This window comes from Vanellus vanellus (assembly GCF_965231255.1).
Source record: "Vanellus vanellus genome assembly, chromosome: 7".
Classification (NCBI taxonomy): Eukaryota; Metazoa; Chordata; class Aves; order Charadriiformes; family Charadriidae; genus Vanellus; species Vanellus vanellus.
The window spans coordinates 15387413-15411569 of NC_138912.1; the positions used below are offsets into that span (position 1 = coordinate 15387413).

General features: G+C 48.5%; 1 protein-coding gene across 1 annotated transcript in view; it reads right to left on the minus strand.

The window, feature by feature from the left end:
• Window positions 1-6826: 6826 nt before the first annotated feature.
• SUFU (SUFU negative regulator of hedgehog signaling) overlaps window positions 6827-24157 on the minus strand; it is a 91596-nt gene continuing 74265 nt past the window's right edge. Inside the window, exons 10-12 of the mRNA XM_082486206.1 lie at window positions 23644-23782; window positions 10463-10531; window positions 6827-7313 (exon numbers count right to left, since the gene is read on the minus strand). Of these exons, the coding sequence (XP_082342332.1) occupies window positions 7224-7313; window positions 10463-10531; window positions 23644-23782 (298 nt within the window). The 3' untranslated portion in view covers window positions 6827-7223. The remainder of the gene's footprint in view (window positions 7314-10462; window positions 10532-23643; window positions 23783-24157) is intronic.

The window sequence follows — 24157 nt, forward strand, 5'->3', positions numbered from 1 at the left end:
AAAGGAATATTGCTTTCTCTCCCATGCCTGCACTCGGGAGGTCTGTGCGAGAGACCCTGCTCCCCCGGCGCCAGGGGGAGAAGATGATGACGAGGAACGGCGGAGGGGAAGGGGCTGCCGAGGCAGCTGTGGGGCCAAGTGGGGGGCCGGCGGTCCTGCCGAGTCGCCCGCAGAGAAGGACACCGACAATTCTGCAAATACGTTTAATGCACTTAGAATACACGGGAGGAAAAAAAACGTTTAGTGATTCACAAAAATATTACAAAGTCACGTGCAGGCGAAACACACCCAGCACTGCAATAACAATGTAAGAATTTACATTAGAAACTAATATAAAATATTTAAAAACCTCTGCTAGTTTAGCTTTCCATTTGTTTTTTGTCTTTTATAAAAAAAAAAAAAAAAAAAGGAGGAGGGGAGGGGGAAGAAAGGCCATCTACAAGGTACTGATACACTGGCTGCTGAAACGCGGGCTCTTTCCAGCCCCCTTGGTAGCGTCCTCGGGCTCCTCGCTTGACACGACCCCACGCACGCAGACCGCACACACTCGCACACGCACACACACACACACGGGTGAACTACAGAAAGGTTCACCTCCCGGCTGCGAGGGCAGCCCCAGCGGTCAGGGTCCCGGTCACCCCACGTGTCCCCCACTCCGGGAAGCTTGCCTTTGCTCCAGGTTTTGCAGAAACCGTCCAGCATACAAAACAAGTAGCGTCCCTAGCGAGTGGCAAAACCTCCATCCCTTTAAAAAAAGGGAAAAGCTGGTGTGCCCAACCTGGGCTGGATGAGAGAAGGGTTTTGAATGACTAAACTTGGGTTTGGAGCGTGACCATGGCCAAACGCAGAGCACCAGGACTCCAGGGCTGGATGGATGCAGGGAGCATCCTGGCGCAGGGGCCAGGGCATCGGTACAAACCCTCAGCGGGATGTTGTCTGCTTCCACAGGGCTGCAAATTGCCACTTCGGGGAAAGTCAAAAGCTGAGAAAAAAAGGGCCTGGAGCCCCCCAGCCCATGATCAGTCACTGCTGGGACGACACAGCCACTCACATCTGCCTCCCCTTCCTCTGCCCCCCGCGGGTTTCGCAGCCCGCTGGCTGCCGCAGGAGGAACAGCGCAGGAGCTTCGTCTCCAGCACCGCAAAGTCCTTCTGCGCTTCTGCGCCCATCCTGCCCGCGGCATTGTCAACACATGCCGTGTTTATGTAGGACCTACCGCACAGGGCGACAGCTCGGTCCCTCCCACCCTCGCCGCTCGTGCAGTGGAGGGTTTCCGGAGCCGCACTTTCGCTGCAGTTGGGCCCCAGGGAAAGGAACAAAGAAGCCATTTTCATCTCCAGCCTTGCCGGGAGCAGAGGGAGAGGGCGAGAGAAAAGAGCAGTGTTTGCAAAACACAACAATCGGCAGGAAATTTTCCTCTGCCTTTTTGAGCTTGTTTCCCCCCCCCCTCTCTCTCTTCCTCTTTTAAAAGCGGGGAGACACAGCATCAGGACAGTTTAAAAACAACCAGGGACTGGCCAGCCCCATCTGCCACGTGCAGTCCTTTCTGGGCTGATCTTCCTCTCCCGCTATCAGGGCCCTATGAGCCGAACGGTGAATGATGCTGTGGTCTTTCAGCAAGGGAAAGGGAAGGGGCTACCTTCACGGCACACTAGAAATGGTGTTTCTGATCTGATGTGCCGCTTATGATGATTTTCTGGTCTGTCAGCAATTTTAGGGGAAACCGAATCACAGTAGAAATGAAGAGGTGGTGAAGCACGATACACGACAGGTTCACTGCCTGAGAGAGACAGGTCGACGCAGGGCCGGGTTTAAAACACATTCGCAACCTCAGGCTTATTCTCTGTTTGAAATTTTGGACTCGTGTCGAACACAAGGTTGTTTTGTTTTGTTTTGTTTTTAAATAAAAGAGAACAAGCAGACACAGCACAACAGAAAAAATGTTATAAAAATAGTAGGTTGCTACCACGCTCATTAAAAACTGCCATGGTCCCAGAGACCTAAATCCAGCTTTAAAATCTTGGGAGGTGAACCCCAACTGGCAAACATGCATTTCGAGATTGTTTTGGATACAGTTTGGCTGCCGCTGAGCAGGCTGGTGTTTATCGGTAGGGACAGATGCACAGAAAGGGATTCCTGGTTGCTCTACAATTCATCTGACCTTGCAGCTCCACTCACACGGAGAATTAAGGCACAATATATACTCTAAACAGAGGGCAGTTACGTAGAGGATCAACTCCCCGGGAGGTGGAAGGGCTCTCGTGCTGCTGGGCTCCCTCCTCACCCGGCAGCGATGGCGCAGGGGCTGAAGCCCAAGACTTCATACAGCGGAGCCACAGGGTGCAAGGCCGTGCCCTGGGCTAGGGGAAAATCGGACACATGGGTCTAAGGGTTTTCTCTGGCCTGAAGATCTGCAGATCTTTCCTCCCCACCAGACATGACGCTGCCTTGCCCTGGCCAGATACACGCTGGAAAAGCGGGTGATGGACTCTGGACGCCTACCTAGGAGGAGGGAGTAGTCATCAGGACAGCTGAGCAGCTGAGCAGCCACCATCCCATGCCGACCTGTCGTCTAACCCAGTGTCCTGCAAAGCATGCGGTCAGCCAAACATTTTCCAGTGAAGCATCTGAGAAAGGTTTTTGTGAGGAGCTGAGGGGACATTTAACAAAGAGAAAGGACGGTGGGTGAGCAATAAAGCTCGCTCAGTGACCAGCCTGGAGCTTCTCATGAGGGGCAGTGAAGCACAAGCTTCACTCCCCACTAATTAAAATAACAAATGAGACTGAAGCAGCCATGTTGCCACTCCCCATCTTTGACTCAACCTCAGATGCAGCTAATGCAGCCATTTGCAGTCTCTACTATCAGCAGCGGGTACGGGCCGGGGTGTGAACACGCAGTGGGATGTGTGTGGCCAGCTGCTCGCACCCATGCAGGACCTCAGCGGCTCCTGGCATGGAAATGAGGACTTGCCTGCAGGGCCCCCGTGCTGTGCCCAAGGGCCTGATGATGATCACTTTGGTTTCTAGCCCCTCTTGCAGAGCCTGAGATGCATAAGGACTGCGCTGCCTTGAACAAGCCCGAGCCGTGGGTGCAGGAGGGAGGCTGTTAAGCTGCTCCCCCTCCCCCCCCCCCCCCCCCCCCCCCAGCAATCCGCCCCCTCCAAGCCAAGCATCACTTTCAACTCTTTTTTTTTTTTTTAAAAGCTACATCCTCTAAATATTTCTACTGGTACTGGTCACAGATGAAAAACAACAAAACCCCCACTTCTTCAAAGACCATTTGATGACCCAATGGTGTAATTTCAAAAGCCATCCAAGAGCAACTGCATATTTGAAGTGAAGAGCTTAAGAATATAATTTCAAATCACTGTTGGCAAATCTATGTACAGCAAAACCAATATATCACCATCCTCAAAGACATTATACACAGCAGGCACCACCTATCTAAGCCACTGAAAATATCACTGTAGGTCACACCGGCTACAAGACTGACTGCTCTGCTCAGATCGTATCCCACATACTTTAATATTGAAACTATACATTCCTTTCTCCTGTTTTTAATCATGAGTTGAGAGGGAGAGTAGTCCTGGGCTTGGGACTTCTCTCGTTTCAGAATTGCTGTCACATGTTGGATGTTCAAGGCATTGCGGCTCTGCCATAAGGCTCTTCATCTTTGGAAATATCCCTATCGACCTGCATCGCAAGATTTTTCCAGGGGGAGACAACCCATACTTGCTGCTTCTAAACTGCGTTCACTTCCATCCAGAACACTATCTTTAGCCAACACAAGCCTCACAGATTTTGGTTTCATACAATCCTGCTTCAGACCTTCTATACAACCTAGAAAAAATCAGCACCAGTGGACCTACCATCTCAGCAGGTTTGGGTTAGAAAAATACCGTGGCATTTATCAACACTGATGCATTTCCCTTTTTCAAACTACTTGCTCACTAAGATACAAAGGTTTCTTTTCCATTTCCTACACACACAGGCATGTCCTTCTTTCCCCACGATGAAAACATCCAAAGTCGAGATCTCATTTACTTGCCAATGAATAAGCCTTTGGCACGGCTGCAAACTTGATGTGAATCAAGGGAGGGGAGGTCCTATGGGTGCACAGCTCTTCACGATATTGAGTAACATGCAACTTTCGTATTCTTAGATAACTGCTGAGAGGCAGTGACACGATCTGGGAGCTTAAGGGCTGACTTTCATCAGTTTCTCTCTGTCGGTCTAACAATAAGACAGAGATTTCCATTTTAGCAGTTATTTGTCTAATATTTTTCCCCTTAACTAAATAGGAACATTTCATTTCCTTCCCTTCAAACCTTCCCCTCAATTGTTATCTGGCTACCAGCAAAGATCTGTGAGAAAGTGTCTCAGAAATAGAGATTTCTGGCATGCCACCTGTTCATAACTCAAATACACAGAACTATATATAAATACATGACATGGAACAAAAATACACACGCACAAGGATACTGGGTGGATTTTCAAACGCATTCAGCTTGCTCCCTCTGAAGTCAATGAAAACCCAACCCAGAGCGTCTGATGAGAGTAAATATGGTGAGGAAAACATACACATGAGAAAGGCAGAACTGGAGCACAAGCCAGCTCGGAGGAGGTGCTTTCCCTGCGTACAGCACCGCATCCCCGCTGTGAAGGCTCAAAGAGTTCATAGGGCAGAAGGTCCTAAGCTTTCCAGATGTGTGTCAGAGCCTGGAGAGGGTCTGATGGACTTCTCTCTGCCCCGTGCTGATCTCTGCAGGAACGGCAACAATTGACCTTCCAAATGTCCCTTCTCCACTAAGATGTGGATTTTAAGCTCCTTTTAATGAGAGCTAGCATCTGGAAACAAGGAAGAGCAGCCAGCACCGTGGCAATGGGCCAGCTCTGCTGCAGGCACCCCCAGCAAGCTCATACAAGAGCAGTCCATGGGCTACTGTTGGCAGATGGCTTTGGGACAAAACTGTAGTTGCTGCCCTTGCCTTTTTCCCGACTGCTACAATTGTCTGTTTGTTCATTATCTTGTGGTGGGACACTTGAGAATGTCATTTTTGAAGCTGGATTGGTACATTTTCATGGCGCTTTCTCGCCCACGCTGTCCCCTCCATACACATCTACAGTGCAGGAGGGATGCTTAGTGCTAACCGGGACAATGAAAACTGGCCAAGAGATCCCACGGATGAATGCAGTCTGCCACAGCACAGAAATCACTCTGGCTGGCACACGCAGATATCTGAAAGTTTGTTCTTTCACAGCAGGATTTTAAGATGATCCTCTGAGTTCAGACAAAATGACAAACTCATTTACATGTAAATTGCTTTCGTAGCTTTGCAGAAAGGAAGGTTCTGCCGAGCAATGTTGGACCCTGCATTTGGCCTGCCTTAAATTATAATATAACAACAATTATAATAATACAAATACTACTTTGTACACAAAGCACGCCCTCCCCTGCAAACCCTGGCATGCTTCGGTAGGTCCTACAGCCCTCTAGTCAATAATCACCCTCTCTGCGCAGACAGACATTGAGTGACTTGCCTGAGGCCACAGAGGAATTCTGTAGCAAGTCCAAGGAAAGCTTTGTGGCTCCTAGCTCTGCTTCTTGACCAACATTAACTAGGCTCAAATATATGCAAAAAACATCAAAGCTGACTGTGCCAGGAAGAAATTAAATCAGAAAACAAACAGAAAACCAACCCTGGGGTACTGCAAGGCCTCCTGGACTTTGCTGTTTGATCAGGGGAGTTAAGTGTTAAAAGCTTTTGTTATACTTGTATTAGGATCACACAGCAATTGCACATATATCACCAAGTTAGCTGGTAGGCAGAAAGGGGTGGAAAGAAAGCTGCATCTCCCCTGACAAGGAGTGAAGAGTTGTCACCAAAAGACAATGGGCAGAGGAAGGCTGGGGAATATGCATCAGAAACAACCTGCAACAGCAGCAGGAGGTAAAGGCTGCGGTGGTTTGCTGCAGCATATCCACAGGGGCCAGCATCGAGGCAGAGACACAACCTGACCCTGCAGAGACCATCTCCTCTGCACACCACGTTTGCTCCAAGGAGGAAGCCACAGGGATCTAGAGAGAGGGTCTTTTCAAACTGATTTTGATGCTCTACAGTACAAATCTATCTGAAAGAAGGGATGTCGGCAACAACAAGAGCCACCACAGCGAGGCTAGAGGGGAAAATGGAGCTGCACTAGGGCACAACCCTGCTCGATCAGGGAGAATAGTTAGCTTTATTGAGGCTGAGTCTCCTCTCTGCTATGCCAGGGCAGTGGAGATCTCCATTTCATATGCTTTCAAGCAGCCCTCTGGATCCTGCAGAGCTGCTGAAGTTGTCCCTGTGAACAAATGGTCCTTTCTAGCTTCTCAAATTCTGTACAATAGCAAGGAAAAAATACTTGACAGTATCTCTTTAAAGATAAACACACTGTAAACAGGAGATCTCCCCCGCCCCGGTAGCTTTCTTCCTCCTGCTTGTGCAAAACCAGAGGTTGCGACCTTCCCTGGGGTTCAGGCACAAGGACAGGATGCGCGAGAATAAAGTTGCCTCTGTTTGCAGCGATACCATAGCTAATAGCACCAAGACCAACACTTAAAACATGCCTAATTTGAGGGCAGGGAGGATCTGGGTTTGTTTTTCTTGACTGAACTAGAAAGTTCATCTTTAAATCTGTTCAGCTTCAAGCATGTGAGCTTTTGGCCTCCTTTAAACAGGGGAAATACCATTCTGTTTCTGAAAAGAAAAAAAAATAGCACATGGAAGAACAGTTCTGCAGTCAGTAAAAGTTTGGCTAACAAAAGGACTCCAGAGTCACGTAAAGAACATTTAATCCATGGATTATAGGCTCGCACCTGGCAGAAATGCATGTGTAAATACAGGCGTGCAGAGCGTCTACACCCTGGGCTAAGGCAGAGGGGAGTTCTGTAGCTAGGAAAGAGAAAGGATTCTTACTACTAATTTTCATAGTTAAATATTTCTCACTCGCACTCACACATACGCAGGCTGTTCCCAGAGAGCTCAGCCTTGGGAAGGATAAAGGAAAGGGCTCAGTTCGGTCTGGGCTGGTGCTGAGTAGCTCCTCTTCTGTTTGCAGTGGTTGTGCAGCAAACTCTTTTATTTGCAGGCAGAGTTTTTACTGCATTAATTATCCTGTGAGTCACTGGGTAATGGACAGTAACTTGGCTCTCCCAGTTGTTAGAAGGGTGTAATTCAGCTCTAATGCAGCGGGTTGTCGAACACAGCATCTGGCAAGATGGAAACTTTCAGTTTCTTTTCAGGCCAGCTGTACTCCTTTGGAAGTTTAAACTGTAAGACAGTAAAAAGAACCAGTTAATGTATATTGCTGCAACCTGCACAGAAAAAAAAAAAATCGTTGCAAAGGCAGGCAGCCCCATGTTATTATTATTTTTTAAAACAAGAGGCCACTAAGAAAACATTTCCCCATCAGTATGTTTTGGACAGCAGTGGACATTAGATAATGTGGCCTGTGCCTCAGCTGCCAAAGTAAAGTTCTGAGATTTCAGCCCAAGCACTGTTTATTTCATCAGATGGATTCTGGAGGGTTTCTGCCCCCAACACCATTTCCCCTCCCCGACCTCTCTGAACATTTGCAGCACAAGTTATCTCCCCTCCTACCTTACCATGTCCCTTTCCTTTCATCTACCCCAGCCCCCAGTGCCCCCCATTTGCATTAAAGGGGGACTTATGGTAGCTTTCAAACTCTTGCTTGTACAGCGTGGGATGTAAGGGAACCGGCATGGCTCTGCTGGGTGACAGGCCATCACCTCTGGGAGGGCAAACTGTGCCACCCTGGCTGGGGGGAGCCAGCATGCCTGAACAGCATTTCTGCTCCAGCCCTACCCACCTCTGGTACAAAGGCTTCGCAGAGTGCCTGTACAATGCCTCATACTCGCACAGGCACTTCGCTGCTCAGGCTGTTTTGCAAACATTGATTGAAGCAGAGGGAATGGAGATTTTTTGCCCCAGTCTGGTTTACACAGCACTGTCTCTGGCCAATGTTTCCCAAACAAGGCAAGTGCACTGGTCCCATCCTGACGTTGCTCCAGGGCACCCTTCCTCAGGCTGGGAAGTCACCCTAACATCTCTGATCCCAACCCTGACTGTGTTGGACCAAGGACCTTACCACCAACCCCTCTCAAAACCACCTTTGACCAGGGCCCATGCATTCACACAGGTCTCTCAAAACCAGCTCTGTAGGGGAGTATGGAAGGTGGGGGATGGAATCCCTTAGGCTACAGATCTGCCCCACAGCTGGATGGCAACCAGCTCTGGACAAGCATTGCACGCAATCCCAGCACCCAGACTGAGAGTCCAAAACCCATGGGGGACAGCTCTGGAAACCAGTTTGCAGGATAATTTTGTTTCTAAAACTCTGCTGTACCCACGGTGTAGCACCACCTGACACCCTGATGGGAATCCCAGGGAGAAATCTCACCGGGATCCCACACCACCAGGAATTCAGAATGATTACAGATACAGTGGTCCTCTCCTAGGAGGTGTGGTAAGCTTCCCAGGGCCTACGTGAATTTGAGAGTTGGTGCAAGGGGACAGTGACCTGCAAATCATTTATCCATCTTGAACCAATTATTTGTCTTTCTTCCTGTAAGCGCCCCTTTTCTGAAGGACATTAACACACGCTCAGTGGCAGGTTCCTGCTAGAGTAGGTCCCCTTCAGCTGCCTGCTCCACAGCAAGGGCGGCTCTAACATGAATTTGCTCCTGACCTTGCTCCATTTGCAGCTGTGTACAAGGGTAACCTGCAGTTGGTAACCATTGACCTTGGTATGCCGGGCTGGTACTTCAGGGTCTGACCCATGATCTGGGGGCATGACAGGAGGATCCCTCAGGATAGTGGCTACCATAAACTCCCACTCTTTCTCCTCTAGGAAACATAAAAGAGCCCAAGTCCCATTTATGGTTGTTTTTTTTTTTTAAACTCAGGCCCTGCATATAGCTTGTACCATATAATCTAGTGGCCCTACACTGTCCAGGGGATTCTTCTGAGTTCAATGTCTAGGGTATGTGAAAAACATGCTAAAGATACTCAGAGAGATCTTAACTTCACTTAACACAGGTGGCTCTTTATGCAGCAAAGGAAAGCCTCTCCTTGCAGCGCTTTGTTCTACCACATGAATATCATCAGCAACAGCCAGTGCTGCTGAGGAACGCCTTCAGTTGGCCCAAACTGGGATCCTGCAAGTTACAAATCCTTGGAGGAATCTGGATGCTGAAAGATCACATTTCATCTCAAGTATTTTCCTTTTTATAAACAGGAGTGGTTCCAAAGCAATCCTCTTGGAGAAGTCCTCCTTTGCATTTGTTTGTTTTTCACTTTTTAATTTAGCTAAGTCACAGTAACTCGGAACCGAGTGCCTGGTTGCTGTGCCAGGAGCTGCCATGCCCATTGCCTCTGCCTGTCAGCGGAGAGTGAAGCCACATGAGCCGTCCAAAGCCTTAACTAAAGGGCCTTCACACCAAAGTGCTCCTGGGCTTCCATGTCACTAGCAAAAATGAGCTTTGGATTAGATTTAACTGGCTAAAAGCTGGCCTGAAAGTCACTGCACAGCCAGCAGTGTGCTCCCCTCACACACTGAAGAACACCCTGGCATTAAATCAACTCTGGATTAAACTATTAGAGCCCTGAGATTTTCCTGGGGGGAGGGGAGCAGGGTGAGGGATGGGAGGGCTGTTCTACAAGCCAAGGAAAGTTTCTTTAGAGTCTGCAGGGAGCTGTAAAAAATGGGATTAAAAATATTACATGTCATTTCTGCCATTGCTCTTTGAAGTCAAGCAGAATATTTATATGGCATGCATGGGAGACAGGGTGTTAAATGTTCCCCAGGAAGAGATCACATGGCAGGGGGAAGTTTAGCATCGCACAGCAAAGCTTTATAAAGCTCCCTTGGCTGCTGCTATAACGCTTCCAGGCTGGTGATGGTCCTCTGCACGCTGTGCAGGGGCAGCAGGTGAAGGCCAAGTAGCAGATGTGAAAAAGCCCCTGTCTGCTCCCCAAACCCAAAAAAGAAGGCACCTACAACAGATTGTTCAGCAGTAAATGTGCTGCCACTGCTTTCAGCCTTTCTGAAAGGGGAGAAGGTGATATGCCTGGAGCTGCTGCTGAGGACACTATGCACAGCATGGAGGAAACCCCACCACCTGGCCCAGGGGCTGCACTGCTTTGATTTGGGGCGCTCAGATACCACCCTGGGAAAGATGCTGGTGGAAAGGAAACGCAGAGCCTCCCTTAATACCCATCCCCGCCCTGTATTTCTTGAAATCCCTTCTCTCAGTGCAGATGTGAAGCTTTAGCAAGGCCTCAAGTCTACGGGACAGGGCTGCAGCCTGCGAGCTGAGGGGAGGATCAAAGGCAAGCTGCAGGACGGGCTGAGCTCTCTGGGACAGTACATGGGAGATATGGGAATGACGCAGCCTTACTTCCTCTGGAGAATTCAGATCTTCTAAATCTTCCAGCATTCTCTCTACGAACTCTTCGGTCAATAGGATCTGCAAAGGAAATACAGTAGTTTATGCCTTTATGCTCCTCATTTCAGCTAACCGCCAAGAAACAGAATGACTTCTACAGGGAGCAGACTGTACCAGCTCACTCCTTCCCCCATGTCCTTCTTTCCCGCAATATAAAGGTTTGAGGGCAAGGAGCTCCTAACTTTGCCTCCCACCCCAACCACTGCAAAAAAATGTTAAAATTATACAGCAATCTTTTTTGACCCTCAATTATCTTCCTCAGTCTAAAATTAGAGGCTCGGCTTTAGACAGACAGAGTGGGGAAGGAGGAAAAAGGGTCAAGATAACAACTGTTGGAGAGACAGTGGGAGACAGAGCCGCTTTCATCTGATCCATTGAAGTTAAGCTCACAGTTTAATCAGGGAACAGCAGCGCAGGGAGAGCCTGAGACCCGTACAGAGCTGGTGCTCTGACCCGAGAGCAGCACATCGTGCAGATGAACCAGATGCTGGGTATGAGAGGTGCTCCTAGAGGTGCCCGCAATAGGCACCTCCACGTTGTATCGCACGTGCCCATCCTGCCTGCCTCTGCTGGGAAAGCTTTTGGCTCACCTCAAAGCCAGGTTGGCAACCATGAAGTGGCCCAGGAAAGCAGCTGACGACAGGTCAAAATTCCCAGCTGAGGGCCACATCCTTGGCTCCATGGAGCCCCCCAAGTCACAGAAACCAGAGACACTGGAGAGGGGGGAAAGCAGCCCTGGGAATTCAAGGGGAGGAACTGCCATCTTCTTCAAAAAATCATGTGATAGCCAAAAGCAAACACGTCCTGCCTCTCTTCACAACAGCCGTAAAGGCCAGAGCTCCAGGCAGACCAGCTGGCTTGGCACGGGAGCAGAGACAGCAGTGCGGGACCAGGCAAACATCCCCACACGGTGAGGGGGCGTTGGAGCAGCATTCCTGGGAGTTAGGTTGCAGCAGTATCCAGAGGATTATTCCCGTTTCAGCCTACAGGTTTGTTTCTTCCCCCCCTGCTCCTCCTTTCCTTCCTTCGCTCCACCCTTTCCTCTGTCTCTGGCATTGCTTTCCATCCTGAAGCAACTACCATCACCACGGCCCCTTTCTCACCCTTCTCTTTCCCTGTATTCCCCAGCCATGACCTCCATGCTCACTCCAGAGAAGGGACTGCTCTGGCACCAAACAGCGACAGAGCTAAGTGCCCAGCCCCACTGCTCTCCGCTGCCCCCTCCACCTCCCGTTTGGATGAGGTTCAGCCAGGCTGTCCCACTTCTGTGCAGGAAGCCACCTTCCATGCCCCACCAGCTCCTTGGTGCCAGTAACATCAGTGGGGAGTGAGTGACTGTCAGGATGCCATGGGCTGTTTGGCAAGCAGAAGCTGCTGGGCTCCATTTTGGTAACACACAAGCGGGTCTATTGCACAAAGAGAAAGGGAAGACTCTGGTCTCCCTTTCTTCCTTTGGTTGGCAAGAGAAGAGATCTGAAAACACCAAATCCAGATCTGAGAGCTATCAGGTGTTTGCAGTTCTTTCCCCTTCAACCTCGCCACCCTGCTGCCATCACATACAGATTTCCCAGGGGATGAAGGAACTGCCACCTCCCCTCTCCACCACATTTCCCTCTTCCCTTAGCTTCAACCTGCAGCAGGCTCCAGGCCAGGGTTTATGACCAAGCTGCTCAGCATGGATGCAGGCACCTCCATCGGGCCTCTCTGATCATACCTCAAGCCTGAAAAAACCCTGCTTCAGCTAGGAGCCAGGAGCTTGCTGCTTTGGACAGGACTCTGCAACCTGGCACCACTCCGCAGACTGGCAAGCTGAGAAACATTGCACTGAAACACGCAGTACCACCGCAAACTACTGCAGTCTCCTTGCAGGAGCCTGTAACTATTCCGCCTGTTGAACTGGAGACACTCGTTTGTTGACTGTTTGCAGGAGGAGGAAGCTGTCTGTCCGTGTCGGAGGCAGGAGGGCAACCCGATCGCTCAGCTCAGAAGGAAGGGCTGGGTGGGGAGCTGAGGCTCTGCACGGAGCAGATCGGTTTCTGCGGAGGTGCAGCCTGTCATGGGGTGAGGGAATGAAAACAATTTGGCAGACATCAAAATCTACAGAGCAGCCGGAAAAAGGAGGAGGAATTGGTATTCACAGTGATCGGGCAAGGAGGAAATGAATATTCAGCCATCCACGGATGAGCAAAAATGCCAGAGGTTGGGATGGGTGAGAGAGCAGGAATGAGGAGCCGCAGCTCTGGCAGGGGGACTAGAAGACAAGCGCAGCAGGAAGACCCCTGGGCGCTCCCAAGGTGCCAGAGGCAGGACAGAAATGGGAACCACGTGTGCAAGGCAGCCAGCTGCTCTGAGGCTGGAGGAAAACAAGACAGACTGTGCAGGGGTAAACAGCAAAGGGTGGAGAGGGCGAAGGGGGGGGGACAGGTCAGGTCCCAGCTAAGCCACAGATTCCCAGAGGAGGACAAACCGATGTGGAACACTGTGGCTAGGACTGACCTGGGGTGCAACCCCCTGAGGTGGCCGAACCCATCTGCAGCTCACTGCCCCCTCTCAGCGAGTTTTGGTAATCCAGCTGAAAACAAAACCCCGAATTCCACTGACTTAGTGAGCTGAACTGGGTCCCTAAAGGATCTGACAAGTGGAGTAGGACAGGAGTCCACAGTTCGGCTGTCTCATGGACCACATTTGTGGAATCAAAGCAATGGCAGCCTGCTCTATGCAGCGCGATGAGAAAAGATAGCAGTGCTGTTCTGCATAAACAGTTAACTTTGGTGGAGGGCAGGCGTCACAGGCTACAATGACAAACTGCTGCAGTGACATTCACACAGTGTGCCACTCAGAGCCCATCCTTGACAGCCTGAGTCAGAAAAAACCCACCCCAAACCCTACTACCCCACGCTGCTTGGGAGACCTGCTCTCCTTCCTGGAGAAGATGGGAGTCTCCAAAGTGCTGGTGTAAGCAAACATACAAGCAGCCATGTCCCTCGGCATGGGAACATGGCACTCGAGCTCTTCTGAGGCTGCAGGGGGAAGGCACACATCTGCAGCACACCAACTGCTGAAGAGGTGTTTGAAGCAAGAAGTACTGTCACCCTGGATTTGCATCTAGACAAGATTTCTCCTCTTAGAAGTAGCCCAATCAAAATGGCCCAAGATCAGGCTGCCATCCCCACCTGCAATCCGCAAAACCACCTTCATGCTGGTGAGTGAGATGTTGCTCCTATGGAAAAGGATGAGAATAAATCCAATCCCAATTCAGCTTCTCTCACTCACAGTATTTCAGGTTTCCAGTTCTTGTAGCATGCCTGCTCCTGCACAGTGTGATACCCCATTACATTAACACACACACGTTATATGTGCATGATATTAAAGGTGACATTCCCAGCAAATAAACATGACAGACTGCCATTGCTCTAGGCACCTAATTTAATTTCCTCTGGGATTTAAACCTTAGAAGCTCAAATTAAACAAATAGGCCCCGTTCACTTTATATTTCAGACCTGAATCTAGAGTTTTCCTCCGATGCTGTTAACTGATCTTATCAACAGGACACTGCACAGAGATCACAATGATGAAGCAGCTTATTCCCTTCCCAAAAGAAAACAGAGCCCTGCTGTTGTGCTGCAGCCATGGGAAAAGCCAACGCAATCTGGAGGGCAAACGAAGCCATCCCGTGCGCACTGAACGGGCCTTTTCTCCCATGAAATCTCTCGGCTGGTGTTGAGGAAGCAAAGGAGCTCTCCCGAGTGGCGGCGGGCATCCTGGGTGTCGCAGCGGCTGGGGCGCTCGCAGCACTGTGTTTTCACAGGTCTGTGCAAACACTCCCGCCGGCCCAGCCTGCCGAAGCTGGTTACAGGGTGTAGCTCAGCCTTTGTAATGGCTGTTTGCAGTATGAACAGGGAACAGCCTCGGCAGCCAGCTGTGGGTATCTGAAACATCTCCTTTGGTGCTGCACGGTCCTGCTTGCACCAGGATCTCCCTGACCTGACCCAGAGAGGCCCGGACACGTGCTATCCCATTGCCAGCAGATCTAGATTCCATTTTCTGTGTTCTTTGCGGCTGTTAGTCACGCGGCAGATGCTTGGAAGATGGTGGCTAGCCAAAAGATAAGTCCCTATTCTCTATCACACCTACCTACCACACAACCGAGGTCTGAAGCTTGGGTTCTCACTACTTCACTAACAGCTGCCTGTGTCCAGGCATGTTACAAAATACCGGGCTAGGCTGTCTTATTCAGGTCAATGTGTTCAGGGAACACACGGGCTGCGTGCATGATGTCTCCCTCTCGTGGCAAGTCTCACCTGAGCCTGCTGAAACCTACTTCGTACCTACAGGGCTTACCTACAGGTCAACTGTGTTGAAGCTTTCAGTGCTGAAGCTTTCATACGCACAGATAGTTGAGAAACCTGTATCGTGACTTGTTACAGGTACGCAGCTGCAAGTGTACAAAAACAGGCGAGATCTAAAAATGTACACAAGGTCGTGGGGCTCCAGATGAGTTCGGCTGACTTTGAAAGCAACTGGTGCTTAGTAAAACATTAAAGACTTTATAGTCAGCTTATAGGTACCACCCCAGAGTTAACACCCCATCTCTCACTACAGGGTACAACCCTACCATGAGGGCTTGAAGTTCTAAGCTCAGGAAAGGCTGGCTGGGGCCAGAGGTCACACCAATGTTGCAAGCCTGGCACAGCTCGGGAAGACCCTCAGAAGGTGAGCTAAGAATCAAGCTGCAGCTCTGTCCAACTTCAGGAAACATGCTTTGTCCAGGACAAGACATGAGCAATTGGCCCAGGGACAACTACGCAGGGGTGCTTTTACTGATAATACTCAATATTCTTGTCTACCTAGAAACAAACCAAACAATCCCACACTTTGCCCTAGTGCTTTGTTTGCATTAAACACTGTCACTTGCTTTTCTAGCGGGTTTGTCAAAGAAAGGAAACCATGTTTTATTAGTTCTGGACTTAGTACAGAGCTGGCTTGTATGGCTCAATCAGAGAATGTGGGGACGCATTGCAATAAACCCCTATGAAACCATACCAACCCTTCTAAGAAACTGTTCTTCCATCCAGGTGCTACGCCTGGAATGGATGGAGCAGTTGTACCCTAAGCCACATGTCATCTGTGACATCTGCCAATATCTAGCAATTTCCAGAAGCCCGTTGCCCTAAAAATGTTTCAGCTTAATTCCTGTTGACAGCACAGCAAAAAGTGAAGTTAAAGTGCATCAGCGTTTCCCACTGAAACTAAACATTGCCAATAAAGCCCCCTGATGAATCCTCCTTTGTGCCACAAGCATCCCCCAGCCCACCTCTCTGCTCTCCCCTTGGCTTGGCCTTCTTTGCACTCCTCTGCTTTGACTCTTAAATGGTTCTGGGCAGAGACCTTGTCACTGCATCTTTCCATGTCACACCCAACCCTGACACACTCTGAAGAGGCCACCTTGCTGCCTGAATCCACCACAGCTCTCATTACAGCCTCAAAGGTACCAGTATTGCAACAAACACCTTTGATGGGAAATTCCACTGTTGCACTTCCAGGAGATTCACAACCCTCCTTGTAAAGGAAAAACATCCACTCACAGATGCCTCGGGGACCCTATTGCTTCACACTGTGATGTTACAATCCCAGAAGAGGAAGTATATGATGATGCTGAAAGATTTTGACCTTGTGGGATCTCTCCATGACATTCCCAACTACAAGGCTGATCCCGGGGACCTGGGCTCCTCAGAGCCAGCCTGACAAGATCCGTCTTGCAGACAAGGCTGCTTTGAGTGAACACAAAGTTTGGCTCAGCCGGGGAGAGGGCTGACAAGGGAGCCAAGACAACAGGCAATACCAATTCTTTCAGAGTGCAAAAGCAAAGGAAGAACAGACATTTCAGGGAATGCTCTAAGTGGGTGGAAGAAAACCAACACAAAGTAGCCAAAATGTAGTTTGAGTAGCAAGGGAGGGGCATTAGGTGGAAGGATAGTTAGTTGGCTTAAGAAGGATGAAAGAACTTGACTCATCCAAAACTAGCCTGGACAAAGTACTATAGAACGTGCTGTAGAAGAGTTGATATGGGGAGGATCGTGATGACCTAACGGGACATTTCTACCCTCGTGTAAGTTTCTCCCAGTGTCTCATTCAGCAGTGAGGAAGAAGAACACAAAGGGATAATGCAGTGAGGTTTTGGGAAGTGTTTGGAGAAGACAATAAACTTACTGGAAAAGTGTTAGCTTAGATTTCTTAGACCTGCTCAAGAATTTGGGGGAAGCCATGCAAAAGAATCTGAAAAAAATTTTTCTTGGGGTAGATGCATAAAACTGCTTTGGAGAAGAGCAGATTGTAGTTGTACATGACTCAAACCAGTTTGTGGTGTTGTCCTTAACTCACCGTGCTAGGCATAACATATCTATTCAAGTTTGGGGAGACCAAAAATCAATCCCTATTTCTTCAAGAGAGGACTCAACCCGTAGCTGCCACTTACAAGCAAGCATCTCGAGCATCAGAGTAGCTCCTTCAAATGTTGCTTTGAACCTCTGCTGCTGCCATTATGCCAATGTGCATAAATGATTTAACATGTGGTATAGCAGAGAGAAGAACCAGATGTGCTCATTTCCAGGGGAATGTCCTAACTCTACTGGAACAGAGTCATTCTCTTGTGCTCTCTGTCTCTGTGACTAATTCAGTGTTTTATATGATGTGGAAAAACTCCAATTGGATGAGCTGAGGAAGAACCAAAATACCCTATAGTTGTGGTGCCCATAAAGCCAAGAAGTAGAAATAGGGGTTCAAATAAGAGGAAAGGAATAAAATATGAGTTTCTCATATCCTACCGTGAGTGTTTTATCCCTCAAATATTGATTAGAGAAGGCAAATGTTCTAACAACTCCAGCTCTGTTCTGCAAAACTAGATTTTTTTTTCTGTTTTTATTGAAGAAAACCTTCTATTTCTGGTTTCATTCAACACGAAAGGATTATTTTTTTTTTAGCTTTTGGTCTCTTTAAGTCTTTTGTTTCAGCACGAAAAACTTAAAATATTTAAAGATTGGGGCTCAGTCTGATCTTCTTTCCCAGATTTTTCATTTAGGTTGCCAAACCAAAAGAATGGATCATCCCCCATGACCCTGCTCACAGTAATCCCCCCCCCCCGCCACGACTGCCAGGATAGATGGTGCATGTCGATAGCTCCTGAATGCTGGATGCTTCCCACAGCCTCCATGTACCTATCCTGCCTACAGGAGCATTTAACATTTTCTATGAGAAGTTTGACCTTGCTGTCCTAAGCCTCAACTTATTTTTCCATGCTGGATGCCTTGTTTTTGATTTTTTTAAAGGTTTTTAGGGGAAAAGGAATCAAATTATCTCAGAGAGGTATTTTGGAAAAAGTATTTTTGAGAGTACTGACAAATGTGTATGATCATTCTGTTACAAAGCACAAGAACTACCCCTTACGAGGACAGCAACGAAGATTAGCAAAAAAAGAGTTCTAAAGGTCAAGGGAAAGTCTTTCTCCTGATTGTGAAAAAGTTTTGCTAGGTCAGAAGCCTCTGAAAGTCACTGTTTGTCCACGGCCTTTCAGAGAAAGACAGAAAAATGTACTGAAGAGCCCTTCTTCATTAAGCATGTCCCAGCCCAAGGCAGCTCTGCCCCAAACACAGGGCAGAGGTAGCTAAGGAGTAGTTTTCCCTCTGATCATTCCTCTGAGCGGCGAGGGATTGCTATGGCACCAGGCACATCAGGACTAAAGGCAGGGAAACTCTCCAGCACTCTCAGCGTTTCTGCTGGAAGTCAGGCCATGTGGAGGAGGAGGAGAAGGAATTTGCCAACTTGAATGAAGGGGAGGAGAGGAAAGCAGAGACGGGCCAGGATGAAGGGAGGACAGAGACACAGAAAAACAGGATGGAGGGCAGATCAGAGGCCAAAGCCGGAGGCAACACAAAGGGCAGGGAGACTGGAGGAGAACCCCATTTCCACAGCCTCAGCATCCACATGCTGTCTGCTGGACGTTGCAAACCTAGTGGCATGGGAGGCAAGCAAAGAGCATCCTCCAGCAGTGGCTGGTGCCGGAGGATAATACCCCACTACCGCCATGAGCTCTTCAGCTCATGCGGAGACACAGACCTTATGCTGAGAATCAGAGGGTGCCAACTGCAAATGAACCATAGCCTCCATCTGCCTAACAGGATTCGTTCTGAAACCGAGTAAATTACCTGGAAAAAAACCCTCTACACTCAGAGACCAGCGACATCGAGCATACAAAACTTTGGAAACGGCTGCGCAGGGATTGCCTGCCCCATGCTAATTTGGCCCCAGTGTATGTCTGCCGAAACAAATCTGTAATCACAGGATCGCCTGCTGTTTTTCTCCCACAAGACCTCTGCCCTGCTCAGTCCTCAGGATAGTTCTGCTCACTGAATGCAGCATTAGTCATCATTTCTTTTCATTATCATTCGCGTTGTTTCGCAGTTCCCTCCTACTCTCTTCCCCTTTATTTAGTGTGCTCCATCCGACTACTGCCAGCATGGATTACATTGGAAGTATCTAATCTTACTGTCCTTACCACTCTCACAGCCTCTGACATGCTCACATTTCTGCGAGGCAGGGAAGCGCTCCTCTCCATGCAGCAGATGGGGGAGGGCGGCTAAAAGAAGCTAAGAGACCTAACAAAGTCAGGGAGAAAATCTGCAAGAGCAGGGAGCTGAACATGGGTCTTCAACTCCCAGTCTGACCCCCTACCCCAGAGAGATCCTTTCTCTCTCCTGACCTGCAAGAATGAATTTTAATATCTTCCTGAAATTGTTTCTGGTGTTCATCTGTGGAGCCAGAATGCTTGGCAAGCACTGAATAATCTTCACAGGATGACTGGAAGAAGGTTTTCCTGAACAGACAGGGGGAAATTAGTGAAGAGAAAACTGAGTCTGAAGGTCCACTTTTCCAGCCCACTCAGCCCTGCAGGGTACAGGGGTACCTGCGGAGGAATTCCTCCTGGCCTCCTCCTGCAGCTGGGAATACAGACCAGACCTCAGGTCTCGAGCTGGCCATCCAGAAAACAAGGAACACAAACTCACTTGCCACCTGAGAACATTTCAGCTTAAGACTCTGGAATCGTATTGAGAAAGAACAGAGTAGTAGAGGCAGGGACAGGATCCAATTCTCCAGGGCAACATTTAACAGGCTTCGCCATGAGACTGTTGTGGTCGTTCTGCAATTACTTGCCTCATTCACTACACAAACGACATGGAAGTCCTATAGGCAGGAGTCTACTTTACTCCACGCTCCTGATTCATGCCCCAAACATGCTGCATCTTTGTGCACTGAATGAGGCAGGCATGCTTTGTAAAAAATATATATATGACCCTTCAATAAATAAAGTATTGAAATATACATATGTAACAGGGGCAAGGCTAAAGTACAGAGATATTTCTTCAATTCTCTGTGCTGGATTTTGCAGTTAACGAGGACTCTTTAACTATAGGTTTGTTTTTACTGCACTGTATTGGCTCGTATGTCAGAGTCTGCAGCAATATCTGATGCATAACATGTACGTTGCACATGATCAAAGACTCGAGTGTCATCTTCTTCCCTAGAACAATGACTGCCTAAAGCAGCAGGAGCAGAAATTATCTAAAGGTAGTGTTAAATAAACCTCCTTCTTCCCTCTGGGGAGAGTAAGCAGTCCAGGTGAGCAAGGTAGGAGGGGAGAACAGTCTGCTTTGTGCTAGACAGGCAGAGAGCTCCACATTAAAGCAGAGGAGCTTTGCAGAAGCATGTCCTGACTTCCATCACTGGAGACTTAATGATGGTAATTCCCAAAGGATGATGCATGCTGACAGGCTTTGACACAAACTACCCCAGGATAATATTAATATGTATTAAAGGCTCAGGCAACTTTATTGGGACAGGCTTGATCAGTAACACATTTCAACAGTGCCTCTATCATCTGCCGGAACATAAGTAAGGGAGGGAGGGAGAACACAAGCACAACCTCACCTTGCTTTGGGTAGGTTTTAGAGACAAACAAGGTTGATCCGTGATGAATTGCACGCTTGGCACAGCTCAGATGTTGGACCAAGAACCTTGGACACTCCACCACGAATACAAATGTCACTGTGGGGCAGTTAATGTCAAAGTTTGCATGATAAGCATCCTTAACCCTCCAACATGGGGCCAGATACCTCCTGCACAGCCCTCCTCTGTGCATCTGGAACATCTACCCCTTGGAAAGGAGAGGAGAGGAGAGGTGCTCAGGAGGCAGTGTGGGGGCTCTGCTGTCACAGCACTGGGGGAAGGGGGAGTGGAAGAAAGAACCGCGAAAGCCTTTGATCATGTGTAATGTTAATGCAAGTGTTACACATCAGAGACTTTGCCACGGTAACTAGCATATAAACAGGAGTCTAGTGTTAACAAGGAGGACTTCTTGAATATGTTTGTACATTTCTGAGTCAAAGCAATTTCCCTATTCAACAATACATGACACAGTGGAAGAAGTTCAGAAATAAACCAGCCTGACATGCTTAGACCTTTAATAGAATTTAGCTTCTTAGAACTAATTAAATGTTACTTAAATGAAAAAAAAAATATTAAAAATCCAAGTACTTGGGAAAGGTGCCAATTTGACAGCTCTGGAGAACGAAATAATCTAATCATCCCCAGAGCATGGGCAGCAGCAGGACAGGCTTCCCCTACTAACATGCCTTGAACATGACCTGGAAAGATTGTTGATAGAAATGGGGCGTACAATCTCCATGGTCTAATGACTCCTTGCCTTTTCTGCTGAGACTGCTAAAACGGCTCCCGCCGAGTACCAGCTGCGGTGGTGATACAGACACCTGTCTGGTAGGAATGGCGCTGGGACCTGCCAAACTCCTGTCATCTGCTAACCCTCCGCTGCAGCCCAGCCACTCTCAGCTCATTGCTCAGCCAGGGCAGCGGGGGCTGACAGACCGTGCAGCAGCTCTCCGGCCTGTCCCACCTTGGACACGCTCCACTCCAGCCCTTGAGATGTAAACAGGAGGTACTCTGTTTAGTCTGCAGGTTTGGGCTTTCACTGTACCAAAGCTCAGGCTCAAGAGGAGTCACTCTCTGGCTGCTGCAGAGTCAGGGCAGGATTTTTCAGGATCTTCTTCCTCCCCTAAGATAGGGAAAAAGTCCACAGGAGGAGATGGGAGGCCATGACTGCCACCTCTCTTCTTCTCCACGGTCCCTCCATTTACTTGTCTTTGCAACAAGCCCCTGCATTGCAGTGATCTGCTTTCAGCCGCCAACTCTCCTTGGACCTCATTGCTGTGCCTGGGGTCCCAGCGAGGGAGGAGGAAAATCCTCTCTGGGCCTTGCTGTTAACGCTCTGCAGGGCTTGCCAACTCGGCCAGCCCAGGCTGCAAGGGACTAAACCAAACACAGCTCGCCCCCTTAGAAATTTTATGCACCACAACTTCTTTTACTTCTGAAGCAAAGCCACATGAACCTCCCTCCTCCACTCCCAACACCACAAGGGACTGCTGAGCACGGATCAAGCCTCCCATTGCATATTAAGCCAAGAGCCTCAGACACTCCCACATGTATCTTGCACAGCCGGGTGCTCCTCCTCTTGTCCCAGGCTGCTTTTAGCCTCCCTTCCTCCCCCACCCAGTCTGTCCTTCTTCATTCTCAGCACAGGATGGGGCAGGAGCCAGCAGCAGAGCTAGAGCTGGTCACATCAGACAAGAAGATCCAATAAGTTGACCTTGTGTAGGAGACAAGCAAGGGAACTTGCTTCTCCCTACCACTCAGAAACCAGCAATTCTCCACCTTTCCCTCCCACCGACTCAAAAATCTTCCATAATTTTCAGCACCAAACTAACAGGCATGGAAGCAACCAGGTTCATAAGGGTTAATATTAGTTACATGTCTGAATGGTGACCTAATTATTGCCATTCTTCACTGTTTAGAGGTTACCTGACTACTCTACATATCAATACATTTTGAGATGTGATGTAAATGCAAACAAACACTCTTATGTTTGGAGTTAACACAGTCACAAGATCCTGTGTATCATGTGTTGGCAAGCTCAGGAACCAACAGCAAATGACCCACCCTTAAACCTGACCGTTTGCTGTTAATCATTATACGAGCGTTGCACTTTCCAGTCAGTACAATCAAAGCACGCAAGCTCTTTGAAAATCCCTACACACAAGATGATTCTAGCCAAGATCAGCTCCTTTACAAGTCATACAGATTTCAAGGTATGATGTCCTCCAGACGTACGAATACGGGCAGTGGAATGCCTTGAAAATAAGTCACTGGAAGGTTAACTGCAACACTGCAATGCTAAAACCACCCCCTGCCTTACAAACAGAAGGGGAGGCAGGAATGCCAGAGTAACCATGAAGGCAGAGACGTACTGCATGCGTATAGTCCCTCAGAGATGGGCTTTTCTGTATAAACACATTCCCCAAAGCTTTTTTCTTTTTGCAATATGTTTATAACCATGAAGAAATTCAAGGTTAGAATAGCACCACATCATCAAATCATTTGCGCATTGCTGCTCTGTAGGGCTGACCCTCAACACCAAGCAGATGGGGAGTTTCCAAGGAAAATCTGTGAGACAGAAAAAGTCTGGGTGCAGAAAATGTGTGGGTGCTTCAAGCAACCGCAAACTTTTGTCAAAGAATCAATAGGAAAGAGCTAAAACTGAAAGAAGCTGTGCTCTCTGTGCTGCTCTCCTGTTAGGGATGATGTAAAACTGAGATTTTGGCTCTGTGGGATCACAGTCCCGCAGCTTCTTAGCTCTTCCGCCCTGGCTCCGTTTTTGTTTAGGTCATTCCACTCTGCCTCCCCAAATTCCTTTCTGGAAGAAATCAAGAGTAAATACAGCCTGTAAAGTGTTCACTGACTCCAGGAAATGGACACTACTGTATTCACAGATGATTTTTGAACTTTCCAGCCACTGCTTATCAATTTTAGTTCCACTAATATAAATAGTAACAGGTCACCATTATTTTTTGAGTCCATAACTACTGAAAATATTACGCAAGAACTATGAGAGATGTTGCAGTAGAAAATACACATTTGTTACACTTTTAAACCACATAAGCCCTTAGCAGGATCATTTTTAGGACACAGTAAAGGAGGAAGGAGAAGAAAAAGGAAGGAGGCTCTCTCACTTGTAACCAAGGTCCGTGTGCTGCATAGGGGTGCTCTTCTGTAGCAAAGGCTCCTTCTACTCCCGTTGATACAAACGTGATCGCTGTATCCCCCGTAATACTTTTATATGTAAAGTGCCGTCCATGTAAGAGCCTTCCCCTGAGGAATAAAACATGTGCGTGAACTGAGAGGGTGTGAGCAGCATTCAACACAATAATGAAGACATATCACTACAGTTTCTGCCATCAGCATGGGAAACCATCTTGAAGGCAGCAACTATTAATTTTTCAGGAATATATGAATGGTTTGCTCCACAAAGCAGGTCGCAAGCCTCCGTCTGAGGCAGGAAGTCCCCCTTTATCTCCCCTCTTAATCTCAGGGCCTTGTTACAGAACTAGAATACATCTAAATCTCACTGCATGCCTATGCCCATGATGAAATGCTGATGTACGTAAGGGCAGCGGACTGACAGTCTTTCAGCAAGATGAAAACAGCAGAAAAGAATCCAGACTCCACATCACGTGGGAGTATGAA